The following is a 15350-nucleotide window of genomic DNA, read 5'->3' on the forward strand; positions in this document are numbered from 1 at the left end:
TCCCTGATCCTATCATGTCTGATGTCCCTGCTTTCTGTGTGTATATTATATGTACTTTACCTGATATCCCTGCTTTCTGTGTGTATATTATACGTACTTTCCCTGATCCTATCATGTTTGATATCCCTGCTTTCTGTGTGTATATTATATGTACTTTCCCTGATCCTATCATGTTTGATATCCCTGCTTTCTGTGTGTATATTATATGTACTTTACCTGATATCCCTGCTTTCTGTGTGTATATTGTATGTACTTTCCCTGATCCTATCATGTCTCATATCCCATCTTTCTGTGTGTGTATATTATACGTACTTTCCCTGATCCTATCATGTCTGATATCCCTGCTTTCTGTGTGTATATTATATGTACATTCCCTGATATCACTGCTTTCTGTGTGTATATTATATGTACATTCCCTGATATCCCTGCTTTCTGTGTGTATATTATATGTACATTCCCTGATCCTATCATGTCTGATATCCCTGCTTTCTGTGTGTGTATATTATACGTACATTCCCTGATATCCCTGCTTTCTGTGTGTATATTATATGTACATTCCCTGATATCCCTGCTTTCTGTGTGTGTATTATATGTACTTTCCCTGATCCTATCATGTCTGATATCCCTGCTTTCTGTGTGTTTATTATACGTACATTCCCTGATATCCCTGCTTTCTGTGTGTATATTATATGTACTTTCCCTGATATCCTTGCTTTCTATGTGTATATTATATGTACATTCCCTGATCCTATCATGTCTGATATCCCTGCTTTCTGTGTGTGTATATTATACGTACATTCCCTGATATCCCTGCTTTCTGTGTGTATATTATATGTACATTCCCTGATATCCCTGCTTTCTGTGTGTGTATTATATGTACTTTCCCTGATCCTATCATGTCTGATATCCCTGCTTTCTGTGTGTTTATTATACGTACATTCCCTGATATCCCTGCTTTCTGTGTGTATATTATATGTACTTTCCCTGATATCCTTGCTTTCTATGTGTATATTATATGTACATTCCATGATCCTATCATGTCTCATATCCCTGCTTTCTGTGTGTATATTGGCCCTCATTCCGAGTTGTTCGCTCGCAAGCTGCTTTTAGCAGCTTTGCACACGCTAAGCCGCCGCCTACTGGGAGTGAATCTTAGCTTATCAAAATTGCGAACGAAAGATTAGCAATATTGCGAAAAGACTTCTCTGTGCAGTTTCTGAGTAGCTCGAGACTTACTCTTCCAGTGCGATCAGTTCAGTGCTTGTCGTTCCTGGTTTGACGTCGCAAACACACCCAGCGTTCGCCCAGACACTCCTCCGTTTCTCTAGCCACTCCCGCGTTTTTCCCAGAAACGGTAGAGTTTTTTCACACACTCCCATAAAACGGCCAGTTTCCGCCCAGAAACACCCACTTCCTGTCAATCACACTCCGATCACCAGAACGAAGAAAAAAACTCGTAATGCCGTGAGTAAAATACCTAACTGCATAGCAAATTTGCTTGGCGCAGTCGCAGTGCGAACATTGCGCATGCGCAATTAGCGGAAAATCGCTGCGATGCGAAGAAAATTACCGAGCAAACAACTCGGAATGACCACCATTATACGTAAATTCCCTGATCCTTTCATGTCTGATATCCCTCCTTTCTGTGTGTATATTATATGTACATTTCCTGATCCTATCATGTCTGATGTCCCTGCTTTTTGTTATATGTACATTCCCTGATGTCCCTGCTTTGTGTGTATATTATACGTACTTTCCCTGATCCTATCATGTCTGATTTCCCTCCTTTCTGTGTGTGTATATTATATGTACATTCCCTGATCCTATCATGTCTGATGTCCCTGCTTTCTGTGTGTATATTATACGTACATTCCCTGATCCTTTCATGTCTGATGTCCCTGCTTTCTGTGTGTATATTAGATGTACATTCCCTGATCCTATCATGTCTGATGTCCCTGCTTTCTGTGTGTATATTATATGTACATTCCCTGATCCTTTCATGTCTGATGTCCTTGCTTTCTGTGTGTATATTAGATGTACATTCCCTGATATCCCTGCTTTCTGTGTGTATATTATATGTACATTCCCTGATCCTATCATGTCTGATGTCCCTCCTTTCTGTGTGTATATTATACGTACTTTCCCTGATACTATCATGTCTGATGTCCCTTCTTTCTGTGTTTATTATATGTACATTCTGCACTCTGTGTGAAGCCTCCTCTGTCCTTGTATGTTTGCACAGCTGTGTCACACCTACATCGCGTGGTCCTTCGGGAAGCCTGACACAGCCGTATTACCCCGTGTCACACCTACACAGCACGGTCCCTTAGGAGGCCTGACAGTCATTTACCCTGTGTCCACCTACACAGCACGGTCCAAGGTCCTCCGGGAGGCGTGTCACACGCGGTGATACCAGGGGCCAAATGTAACAGAGTGAGAGTGTCAGAAAGTGAGAGATTTGGGAAGGGGTTTTGCAGTGTTTTTTTTTCTTCTAAAAGTGCCAATCATTTACACTGCAAAACCAGGCTGATCTTGCTGTGTAAATGATTGCCACTTTAAAAAAACAAACTGCAAAACCTGACCAAATCTCTCACTTTCTGACACTCTCACTCTGTTACATTTGGCCCATGTGTCACATCTACACAGCACGGTAATACCAATGTACATTCAGCCAATACATCTGTTACCTAGGAGACTGTCAGCCTGTCCCTCACACTCCTGTTTGTTGGTTCTGTAAGGTGAACGTTCCCTGCCAGGTAAATAAATTGCACTGGTGCGGGGGAGAGATTGGGGTGCAGGGTCTGCAGTCATAGGCCCTGATATCCCCACTACTGAATTATGTGGCCAGAATGATCTCATATTCCCCCCCCCCCCTTGTGTCAGTCCCAGCAGGGATCCGTGTAGAGCTATCAGCCCTCCGCTCCTCCGTACGGCTTCTGACAACTCTGGCTGAACTCTGATGCTACCGCTCCTTTTCTCCCCGTCCTCCCCACACCTGTGCCTCCTCCGTGGCTCTCCTTACCTCGCCATCAGAATGTTACAGAGCATCTCTTACACCCACCTTAGTCCTCCCCACACCTGTACCTCCTCCGTGGCTCTCCTTACCTCGCCATCAGAATGTTACAGAGCATCTCTTACACTCACCTTAGTCCTCCCCACACCTGTGCCTCTTCCGTGGCTCTCCCTACCTCGCCATCAGAATATTAGAGCATCTCTTACACCCACCTTCGTCCTCCTCACACCTGTGCCTCCTCCGTGGCTCTCCCTACCTCGCCATCAGAATGTTACAGAGCATCTCTTACACCCACCTTAGTCCTCCTCACACCTGTGCCTCCTCCGTGGCTCTCCTTACCTCGCCATCAGAATGTTACAGAGCATCTCTTACACCCACCTTAGTCCTCCCCACACCTGTGCCTCTTCCGTGGCTCTCCCTACCTCGCCATCAGAATGTTACAGAGCATCTCTTACACCCACCTTAGTCCTCCCCACACCTGTGCCTCTTCCGTGGCTCTCCCTACCTCGCCATCAGAATGTTACAGAGCATCTCTTACACCCACCTTAGTCCTCCTCACACCTGTGCCTCCTCCGTGGCTCTCCTTACCTCGCCATCAGAATGTTACAGAGCATCTCTTACACCCACCTTAGTCCTCCCCACACCTGTGCCTCTTCCGTGGCTCTCCCTACCTCGCCATCAGAATGTTACAGAGCATCTCTTACACCCACCTTAGTCCTCCCCACACCTGTGCCTCTTCCGTGGCTCTCCCTACCTCGCCATCAGAATGTTACAGAGCATCTCTTACACCCACCTTAGTCCTCCTCACACCTGTGCCTCTTCCGTGGCTCTCCCTACCTCGCCATCAGAATGTTACAGAGCATCTCTTACACCCACCTTAGTCCTCCCCACACCTGTGCCTCTTCTGTGGCTCTCCCTACCTCGCCATCAGAATGTTACAGAGCATCTCTTACACCCACCTTAGTCCTCCCCACACCTGTGCCTCTTCCGTGGCTCTCCCTACCTCGCCATCAGAATGTTACAGAGCATCTCTTACACCCACCTTAGTCCTCCCCACACCTGTGGCTCTCCCTACCTCGCCATTAGAATGTTACAGAGCATCTCTTACACCCACCTTAGTCCTCCCCACACCTGTGCCTCTTCCGTGGTTCTCCCTACCTCGCCATCAGAATGTTACAGAGCATCTCTTACACCCACCTTAGTCCTCTCCACACCTGTGCCTCTTCTGTGGCTCTCCCTACCTCGCCATTAGAATGTTACAGAGCATCTCTTACACCCACCTTAGTCCTCCCCACACCTGTGGCTCTCCCTACCTCGCCATTAGAATGTTACAGAGCATCTCTTACACCCACCTTGGTCCTCCCCACACCTGTGCCTCTTCCGTGGCTCTCCCTACCTCGCCATCAGAATGTTACAGAGCATCTCTTACACCCACCTTAGTCCTCCTCACACCTGTGCCTCTTCCGTGCATCGCGCTTCATATAGTGGTTTAGACCATGTGATGACAGAAGAGAACATGTGATCTATGAGAGCAGGATGGGAATTACATGTCAGTGTAATGGGTGATTCTACATTGTAATAACTGGTAATTATCACAGTGTAGTGTCTGACGGCAGCGTGGGGTAATTATCACAGTGTAGTGCCTGACGGCAGCGTGGGGTAATTATCACAGTGTAGTGCCTGACGGCAGCGTGGGGTAATTATCACAGTGTAGTGTCTGACGGCAGCGTGGGGTAATTATCACAGTGTAGTGCCTGACGGCAGAGTGGGGTAATTATCGTATTGTAGTGCCTGACTGCAGCGTGGGGTAATTATCGTATTGTAGTGCCTGACTGCAGCGTGGGGTAATTATCGTATTGTAGTGCCTGACTGCAGCGTGGGGTAATTATCGTATTGTAGTGCCTGACGGCAGCGTGGGGTAATTATCGTATTGTAGTGCCTGACGGCAGCGTGGGGTAATTATCGTATTGTAGTGCCTGACGGCAGCGTGGGGTAATTATCGTATTGTAGTGCCTGACGGCAGCGTGGGGTAATTATCGTATTGTAGTGCCTGACGGCAGCGTGGGGTAATTATCGTATTGTAGTACCTGACGGCAGCGTGGGGTAATTATCGTATTGTAGTGCCTGACGGCAGCGTGGGGTAATTATCGTATTGTAGTGCCTGACGGCAGCGTGGGGTAATTATCGTATTGTAGTGCCTGACGGCAGCGTGGGGTAATTATCGTATTGTAGTGCCTGACGGCAGCGTGGGGTAATTATCGTATTGTAGTACCTGACTGCAGCGTGGGGTAATTATCGTATTGTAGTGCCTGACGGCAGCGTGGGGTAATTATCGTATTGTAGTGCCTGACGGCAGCGTGGGGTAATTATCGTATTGTAGTGCCTGACGGCAGCGTGGGGTAATTATCGTATTGTAGTGCCTGACGGCAGCGTGGGGTAATTATCGTATTGTAGTGCCTGACGGCAGCGTGGGGTAATTATCGTATTGTAGTGCCTGACGGCAGCGTGGGGGTAATTATCGTATTGTAGTGCCTGACGGCAGCGTGGGGTAATTATCGTATTGTAGTGCCTGACGGCAGCGTGGGGTAATTATCGTATTGTAGTGCCTGAAGGCAGCGTGGGGTAATTATCGTATTGTAGTGCCTGACGGCAGCGTGGGGTAATTATCGTATTGTAGTGCCTGACTGCTGCGTGGGGTAATTATCGTATTGTAGTGCCTGACTGCTGCGTGGGGTAATTATCGTATTGTAGTGCCTGACTGCTGCGTGGGGTAATTATCGTATTGTAGTGCCTGACGGCAGCGTGGGGTAATTATCGTATTGTAGTGCCTGACGGCAGCGTGGGGTAATTATCGTATTGTAGTGCCTGACGGCAGCGTGGGGTAATTATCGTATTGTAGTGCCTGACGGCAGCGTGGGGTAATTATCGTATTGTAGTGCCTGACTGCTGCGTGGGGTAATTATCGTATTGTAGTGCCTGACTGCTGCGTGGGGTAATTATCGTATTGTAGTGCCTGACGGCAGCGTGGGGGCTCCTCAGGACACTTGCAGGGGGGCCTTGGATTGGTGGTCCAGGACCAATTCACATTATTTAGTTTCAGTGTAACAGCGCTGGCGGCTGCCAGTCATAAACTATGTGCAGAAACAGAAGCAGAAATGTTGGGCCCAGGGGCGCTGAGTAAAACATTCTGATACTCTAGGGGGCCGCTGGTATAGACGTATCACCATAACCATGCAGCTGGCGTCGACCCGGTTTTGAACAAAACTTTATTTTCAGAACAGAGGACAAACACTGCTGTGCTGTCTTTTTTTTTTTTTTTTATATTGGTCAGCGTGGTGTTGAGTCCAATTTGGAGAAAGTCCGCTATATAAATAAGATTATTATTATTATTTCTTCTTCTGCTGTTTAGCGTTTCTTTCCTGCAAGAAAAGATTGATCAGACTCTTGTGCTCAGAATTGCATGAGACTGACCAGGAGCAGCGTCCGGGACCTGGGAAGTGACGAGTCGCAGACGCCATGCGTTAATGCGGTCACTGATGCTTATATAATACGTTTTTATTTTGAAGCTGGAGTTGGCGCCTGTGACTCCATAGCTGTGGCGGTAACACTATTGTCTGTATGACCTGTGACTCCATAGCTGTGGCGGTAACACTATTGTCTGTATGACCTGTGACTCCATGGCTGTGGCGGTAACACTATTGTCTGTATGACCTGTGACTCCATAGCTGTGGCGGTAACACTATTGTCTGTATGACCTGTGACTCCATAGCTGCTGTGGCGGTAACACTATTGTCTGTATGACCTGTGACTCCATAGCTGTGGCGGTAACACTATTGTCTGAATGACCTGTGACTCCATAGCTGTGGCGGTAACACTATTGTCTGTATGACCTGTGACTCCATAGCTGCTGTGGCGGTAACACTATTGTCTGTATGACCTGTGACTCCATAGCTGCTGTGGCGGTAACACTATTGTCTGTATGACCTGTGACTCCATAGCTGCTGTGGCGGTAACACTATTGTCTGTATGACCTGTGACTCCATAGCTGCTGTGGCGGTAACACTATTGTCTGTATGACCTGTGACTCCATAGCTGCTGTGGCGGTAACACTATTGTCTGTATGACCTGTGACTCCATAGCTGTGGCGGTAACACTATTGTCTGTATGACCTGTGAGGTTTTTCTCTTCTCTCCAGGACGCTCAGCGCTCATTGTCACTGTACCAGCCTCGGTTTCTGCATGTTGTGTGTCTGCGTGGATGGTGGGGTGCAGTGCTACCGGCCTGTCGGCCCCATCTGGCGTACCAGGCTGGTGCGTGTGGGATGGTAGCAGCTCCAGAAAGCACAGATTGAGCTAATTACTGCAATCTCTGGATCAGTTCCGTGCTTGCGACGTGACTGCTCTGAGCGTCCGCTGTGGCTCCTTTGTATCATGTAACGGAGGGTTATATATTATATTATCTGTAGCTTCGGTGAGTCCTGAGCGGATGACGCTATTCTGTCTTTTCCTCCCTCCACAGCAGAGTATGAAGCAGAAGGATCCGAGTCCTGTGACGTGTTTGTGGATCGTTCGTCCCGCGCAGGACAGACGGAGGCACGCATGCATTACGCTAGTGAGCGCCCCAAGAGCGCAGGTGAGGCGCACCATGACTATAGCCTCAGATGATCACATTTCCTGCATCCTCTGTCCTCCTTTTATTTATAACTGCCCCACTCTTCTTTCTACCCTCAGGTGATCTGGTTGTGGGATCCCACCACCCTCGTTCCTCCTCTTCTCGTCTTCTGGTGCCTCGTTCAATGTCTGCTCCTTACCCCTCTCCCTCATCTCCCCCTCCTCCTCCTCCCCCTCCCCCTCCCACTCCACCTCCTCCCCCACCTCCCACTCGCCGAGCTGAAGGCTATATCCTTTCTCTTCTTCGTCGCCAGCTCAGAACCCCCTACCTACGCTCCGTTTCTGCTGAGCGCCCGACCCCTCCTGCTCCTGCGTGTAGAATAGCTAATGCCTCGCACACCCCACCTCACCGGGGCCCGCGCAGAAAGCACCCCCCTCTCTTAAAGGGTCACAGTGTGGAGGGGTCTCCACCCAGACCTCCGAGGAAATGCCTTTCTGCTGAGGAGCCACCACGTAAAAGAGGTGGGCGCAGGACTCCGCGATCCTTATCGGAGACTAGTCTGAGGGACCCTAATCAGCGGCCAGAGGAAAATGCAGATCTCGGGGTCCATACAGAAGTATGGGAGGGATCCAGGGGAAACCTAGATGGGTGGGCCAATCCCAGAAATCATAAAGAGAGTTGGGCAAATACCAGGGCCCAAACTGAAGGGTGGGCAGATCACGGTGGCTTTGTGCAAGAATGGGGAGACCCCCGAGGTGGCCGCTGTTACACCCTGGGCCGAGACGCTAGAGGTCCATCAGTAAGGATAGGGCCTCCCTGCAGAAAGTGGAGGTCCACCGCTGAGATTAGCGCGGGGGTCCCGGAGGGAGAAGCCAGGGTGGATTCAGAAGGGGAAGAGAAGGAGGAAGAGGGCGGCCTTGTGTGGCCTATGCAGCTCCCCCCTCGGGATGCCGAAGGGCACCCACAAGTGTTTAAGGTGAAAGCCTCTCAGGCGCTTAAAAAAAAGATAATGAGATTTCACACAGGTTCATTGAAGGTTATGACAACAGTGTGACCGTCACTAAGTCCACGCAGCGGGCTGGCATCTTGTGTCCGCGCTAATTTAGGCTGAGAGGCCGTTATAAATCCAGATAGACCCTTCACCCCCAGCGAGGCCGCTGCCACTCAGGCGATGTATGGGAGTGGTCAGAGCTGGCTACGTATAAACGTCCAATGAGAAGACTAGAAATGCTGTCATGTGTAATTTCTCGAATAAGCCCCACAGGCCCTGTGTATTACTCTGCGAGATGCAGGCGCTGCCGCCATTCCGACAAGAGTGGTGTCGCCGTTTTAAATTATTGTCTCTTTAAACACACAAGCAAACTGGCTGGAATGGAGCCGGCATCTTGCAGCTTAGTACATAGTCCCAATACACCGCTGTGTCTGCGCAGATCATCACAATGACGGGAGTAATACGAGGCTAGCCCCCGGTACTGAGTGGGACGTGTCTTCCTGTCTCTCATATTGATGATTCTCCCACTTGTATAATTGTACAGCAGGAATGATGGCTCTTCAGTGCAGCGCTCACGGCTATGACATGTAGCCTCCAACTGTTCTGGAACTACAACTCCCATGATGCTTCAGGACTGTGCCGCCATGGCTCTCTGGTTGTCCCTCAGCCGGAGGTGGCACCACACACCATCCATTTAGTAGGACTATGTAATGATGGACTTTGGATGTCCCATACGTCACTGCCTGTCGGTGGATAATACAGGTCTGACCCTCTGCATCATGATGTTCTTGGGAGATTCCCTGGGTCAGAGTGCCAAGGGGCCTCTATGGTTATGCTATGTTGTCTTTGGCCTGTCCGCCGGATGGGGCGCTGGTTTGGCTGGTCCTCCAAGTGAAGCGCCGGACTTTTGCCGGTACTCTGGGTCACTCTCTCCAATGTAGGGGGCAATATCTGTATCCATCAGTATTGAATGTATATATTTGCTGTATATAATAGTAGGTTAGCTGTGTGTACATACATCTGTTATATATGTAAATATTCTGTATGATTTTGTATTGAAATATGTAAATAAAGTGTTTTCCTGTCACTTGTCTGAAATTATTATTATTATTACTCTTAGACTTCTTCCTTTATAAATCACTGATGTGCTGTGCGCTACATGGGGGCCCAGAGCTGAGAGAGGCCACCTTCCCTGTCACAGTTACATGTGTTATATACAGGGTGTAGCTACCATAGGTGCAGGGAGTGCAGCTGCTTAGGGGCCAGAGCTGAGAGGGGCCACCTTCCCTCTCACAGTTACATGTGTTATATACAGGGGTGTTGCTACCATAGGTGCAGGGAGTGCAGCTGCTATGGGACCAGAGCTGAGAGGGGCCACTTTCCCTGTCACAGTTACATGTGTTATATACAGGGGTGTAGCTACCATAGGTGCAGGGAGTGCAGCTGCTATGGGGCCAGAGCTGAGAGGGGCCACCTTCCCTGTCACAGTTACATGTGTTATATACAGGGGTGTAGCTACCATAGGTGCAGGGAGTGCAGCTGCTATGGGGCCCAGAGCTGAGAGGGGCCACCTTCACTGTCACAGTTACATGTGTTATATACAGAGTGTAGCTACCATAGGTGCAGGGAGTGCAGGTGCTATGGGGCCAGAGCTGAGAGGGGCCACCTTCCCTGTCACATGTACATGTGTTATATACAGGGTGTAGCTACCATAGGTGCAGGAAGTACAGCTGCTATGGGGCCAGAGCCGAGAGGGGCCACCTTCCCTGTCACAGTTACATGTGTTATATACCGGGTGTAGCTACCATAGGTGCAGGGAGTGCAGCTGCTATGGGGCCCAGAGCTGAGAGGAGCCACCTTCCCTGTCACCGTTACATGTGTTATATACAAGGTGTAGCTACCATAGGTGCAGGGAGTGCAGCTGCTATGGGGCCAGAGCTGAGAGGGGCCACCTTCCCTGTCACAGTTACATGTGTTATATACCGGGTGTAGCTACCATAGGTGCACGGAGTGCAGCTGCTATGGGGCCCAGAGCTGAGAGGGGCCACCTTCCCTGTCACAGTTACATGTGTTATATACCGGGTGTAGCTACCATAGGTGCAGGGAGTGCAGCTGCTATGGGGCCCAGAGCTGAGAGGGGCCACCTTCCCTGTTACATGTGTTATATACAGGGTGTAGTTACCATAGGTGCAGGCAGTGCAGCTGCTATGGGGCCCAGAGCTGAGAGGGGCCACCTTCCCTGTCACAGTTACATGTGTTATATACAAGGTGTAGCTACCATAGGTGCAGGGAGTGCAGCTGCTATGGGGGCCAGAGCTGAGAGGAGCCACCTTCCCTGTTACATGTGTTATATACCGGGTGTAGCTACCATAGGTGCAGGGAGTGCAGCTGCTATGGGGCCCAGAGCTGAGAGGGGCCACCTTCCCTGTCACAGTTACATGTGTTATATACAGGGTGTAGCTACCATAGGTGCAGGGAGTGCAGGTGCTATGGGGCCCAGAGCTGAGAGGAGCCACCTTCCCTGTCACAGTTACATGTGTTATATACAGGGTGTAGCTACCATAGGTGCAGGGAGTGTGGCTGCTATGGGGCCAGAGCTGAGAGGGGCCACCTGCCCTGTCACAGTTACATGTGTTATATACAGGGTGTAGCTATCATAGGTGCAGGGAGTGCAGCTGCTATGAGGCCCAGAGCTGAGAGGGAATGCTCCCATTTATTGAACTTGCAACTTATATTACAATATAATACAATAAATTAATAAATATATAAATAATATATCACATCATGATACATAATACAACATAAAATAAATGCAATCCGCAATATACCAAGACATATCATCATCAAAGTAAAGAAATATGTACACAAAAAAACAACAACCCACAACTTTATATTATTATCCTATTAACACATTTTGTAAAGGAAAACTGAGCAAAGCTTTTTAGACCTATGCAAAACCTGTTTCTTAAAATAATCATAATCGCAAAAATCTACGGGATGTGGAAGGATAGAAAAAGTACCAGCTAGACTTTGAAAAAGGATTTCGGCCACCCACTCAAGGGGTTTTCAGGTGGCCCCACCAATTGGACCACCTGACAGCATCCACCCTTTCCCTGTCTAGAACCATCATCTGCTCCACCTCGTGCAGAACTAAATCCACCACCACTTCACAAGGAAGGATTTTATTTCTTAGGGAAACCTGACACCATGCCATCCATGTGTGATATCTAACTACTAAACTGACTTAATAAATTGTGGTCAAATTAAATATACCATATCTTTTGAATGCTCCATAAGCCCACTCTGGGTAACTAAGTCCCGAAAGACATGGGATACCCAAAGCTCCCGAAACTCTCTTGTAAACTGTTACATTAAAGGGGCACTTGATCAAGAAATGGTCCATTGTCTCCACCTCCCCTAGACATTCCTCCCGTGGACAACCACGATCATTGGCATTTCTCCACATCATGTTCCACTTTACGTAAAGCTTCCCATGGAAAGAAATCCAAGCAATGTCTCATAAATTCAGAGAGGATACCGTTGAAGTTTAGAGAGCTAATCCAGCAGAAGCGACATCACTTGGGCAATCCCTTAGTGACAACGGAACATGAAAATGGGTTCGCAAAATCCTCTCCCCCAACTCCTTCCTGGAAAGGCTTTTGACTTCACCCACTTCCAGACCCCAACGCTTTGTCACCTTCAAGCTCTGGACAACGTAGATCGGAAGATACCCTTTCCGAATTTGATGATTCTTCACTTGGCCACCACCTAACCAAAGTTTGAGGAAGGGGGACACCCAGACCTCAAAACCACCTACCCATCGAGGAGGAGTTTCTAACAATAAACTCCCAAGGTTAAGTCTTAAAAAGGTTGTAACAAAAAAGACTACAGGGTTGACCATGCCAGCCCCAGTCTTTCCTCAACTTGTAAGTAATACCTCTCTTGATTAGATTCATCCTGTTTCCCCAAAATAAAAGGAAAAACAAGGAGTTCAATCTGACCCATAAAGACTGAGGCAAAAAGCACACGTAGCTGACATATAAAAATAATGGGATCAGGTAAGTTTTGCACAAGTCCACCATTTCCCTGAAAGAGAATTTACATCTCTTCCAGCACTCCACTTTCTTGGCAGCATTCTCCAGACACCTCACCCAATTTACAGTGGCATAATCACCATGGTCAAAACAAATGCCTAGAATCTTTATCTGAGGACTGGCCCGGGGGAGGCTGTCCGGAAGGGAGAATTCTTTCCCTTCTTTCCCCATCCAGAAAGCTTTACACTTCTCTTGGTTTACACTAGAGCACGAGGCTACAGAGTATTCACAGATGAGCTCTTCCACGTCATGTGCCTCTGCCACTGATGACAGAACCACTGTGACATCATCTGTGTAAGCCACCACCTTAAAAGGGAACTCTGGGCTCAGCTGCACCCCTCCCACCGTACCGTTCTCTACCCTTCTTATGAAGGGGTCAATCGCGAATACATACAGGAGGGGGCTCAGGGGACAACCCTGATGGACTCCAGAGCTCACCTCAAAAGTAGGACCCACCCAACCATTAACAAGCGGGAAGCTCCTGGCCTGACTGTATATTATTCTGAGCCAATTCACCACCCTGACTGGAAAACCATACCTTTCAAGTAGAGCCCATAGGTACTCATGATTTACTCGGTCAAAAGCCTTAGACTGATCCAATGCCAGCAAGTATTTTCCCCATTTCTCAGCACGGCACCGCTCTATGGCTTCCCGGACACCAAGGACAGCACTAAATATGCTTCGGCCCTTCACTGTACAATGCTGAGATGGGGAAAGCAGTTGTTCTGAAAATTCTGACAACCTGTTAAAGTACCTTTGCCAAAATCTTCCTATCTGTATTGAGAAGGGCAATGGGGTGCCAGTTCTCAATACAAGATGGATCTTTCCCCTTGGACAGTAATATGAGGGCAGATATCCTCATAGAAGGAGGGAGGGTTTCCTCACCCAGGCACTCATTATATACTTCTACTAGGCGAGGAATTACGAGGTCCGCAAATACTTTATAAAACTCAGATGTTAAACCATCTGGGCCTGGGGATTTCTTACAATTTAACTTATCAATTGCCATCTTAACTTCCTCTGCCGTCACATTCCTACCCAAGGTTTCAATCGAGGCATCTGGATTAGAAAGTCCAGGCGTCTCCCTCAGAAATGTTTCCATCCTTTCTCTGATAAGTGGCTGCTCAGACAAAAGATCGGAGTAATAAGATCTAATGACTTCCAAGATGCCTTCCTTATCCTCACGAAGAACACCCTGTTTGTCATAAAGACCCCTCACCTCCTTCATCTCAACTGATCTTCCACAATTCTGGTAAGGATCAGGGGAGTGGTATTTGCCAAAATCCCTTTCCAAAATCAAAGAATCCAGCCGGTTATACTGATATTCCTTCATCTGAGCCTTCACTCGGGAGATTTCCCCACTATCTCCACACTCAGAAATCAGGAAATCTAATTTCCTTCTCAAACTCTGGTAGATATTTTGCTTTATCAAGTCCTTTTTTGCTACCAACCTCTTGAAGAATCTCCGAATTCTCTTTTTAATTTCTTCCCACCACTCAGATCTACTCCATCCAGCCTCCAAAGGAAGGAAGTCTCTAAGGGATTGTCTAATCTTTTCATCCTTTAGGAGCTCAGAATTCAGTCGCCATAGGCCCTGCCCCTTCTGAGCAGCTACTGAAGCATTCAAAATGACAGAGAGAAAAACGTGATCAGAGAACTCTACTGGCTTTACCTCTGGAGGCAAAGTTTTTGAGGTCTCTTTAACAAAACAAAAAAAACCTATCTATCCTAGATCTATGACTACCACTAAAGAAAGTGTAACCTGTGAGGTCTGGAGAATGGCGAACGTGCACATCCACCAAACCTGCCTGTCTAATCATACTAACTAAAAAATTAGAGTCATAGCCCAGGGCTGTCTTTGAACCTCCCCTGTCTTTTGGCCTAATAATGGTGTTGAAATCACCACCAAAGACAATCTGCTGAGCCGTAAAAAGGAACGGTTTTATCTCCCTGAAGAGACATTTCCTGTCCCACTTCGACTGTGGCCCATAGATATTAATGAGCCTCAGGTCATGTCCCCTTAGGTTGACATCTAAAATCATACATCTACCTGCCTGTAGTTCTATAACCCTGTGCATGGTTACCATGCCAGTAAAAAGCACTGCCACCCCACTGTACGGCTCGGCCGCAAGAGACCAGTAGGAAGGCCCACGCCTCCACTCCCTTTTTGCCTTGTGGAGGATGTCCAACCTACTAATTCTGGTCTCTTGCAAAAACAAAAATTCAATCTCAACTGTATTGAAAAAAATCAAAGGCCATATAACGAGCTCGCTCAGAAACTACGGAAGCCACATTAATGGTGGCACATCGTATGGGTTGGGGATCCATGTTTCTTTGGGTTATAGAAGCAGGACCCTGCTCACTTTTCCTTTACAAACCTTGTTGAGACCCTCCTAGAGGATCCAGCATTCTGACTAGTCACCTTCTTGGAAGTGACTCTACCCTTCTTTACTACCATTTTCCCAGAGTCCTCACTAGGAGGAGGTCCTGGGTCTGGTGGTTCACAAGCAGACTTAGTTCCAAGGCACTGATCACCCAGTACCTTATCTTCAAGTGGAATACTTGGACCTATTACTGACCCAGATGATTCTAAATTTTTCCCACCACCACTTAATTCCACATCACTTAGGTCACTTTCTTC

General features: G+C 48.0%; 1 protein-coding gene across 7 annotated transcripts in view; it reads left to right on the forward strand.

Annotated features, from left to right (window-relative positions):
• LOC134949677 (guanine nucleotide-binding protein G(I)/G(S)/G(O) subunit gamma-8-like) overlaps positions 1-15350 on the forward strand; it is a 197076-nt gene that overhangs the window by 38208 nt on the left and 143518 nt on the right. For 2 of the 7 annotated variants that reach the window (XM_063938426.1, XM_063938424.1), the window contains exons 3-4: positions 7532-7645; positions 7744-9702. The exons of 3 other annotated variants lie outside the window; for them this stretch is intronic. In XM_063938426.1, coding sequence (XP_063794496.1) covers positions 7532-7645; positions 7744-8678 — 1049 coding nt within the window. In that variant the 3' untranslated portion in view covers positions 8679-9702. Of the gene's footprint in view, positions 1-7531; positions 7646-7743; positions 9703-15350 lie in introns of those variants that run through there. 2 more of the 7 variants (XM_063938425.1, XM_063938427.1) reach the window with 2 other exon arrangements.

Source organism: Pseudophryne corroboree, chromosome 8, assembly GCF_028390025.1.
Source record: "Pseudophryne corroboree isolate aPseCor3 chromosome 8, aPseCor3.hap2, whole genome shotgun sequence".
Classification (NCBI taxonomy): Eukaryota; Metazoa; Chordata; class Amphibia; order Anura; family Myobatrachidae; genus Pseudophryne; species Pseudophryne corroboree.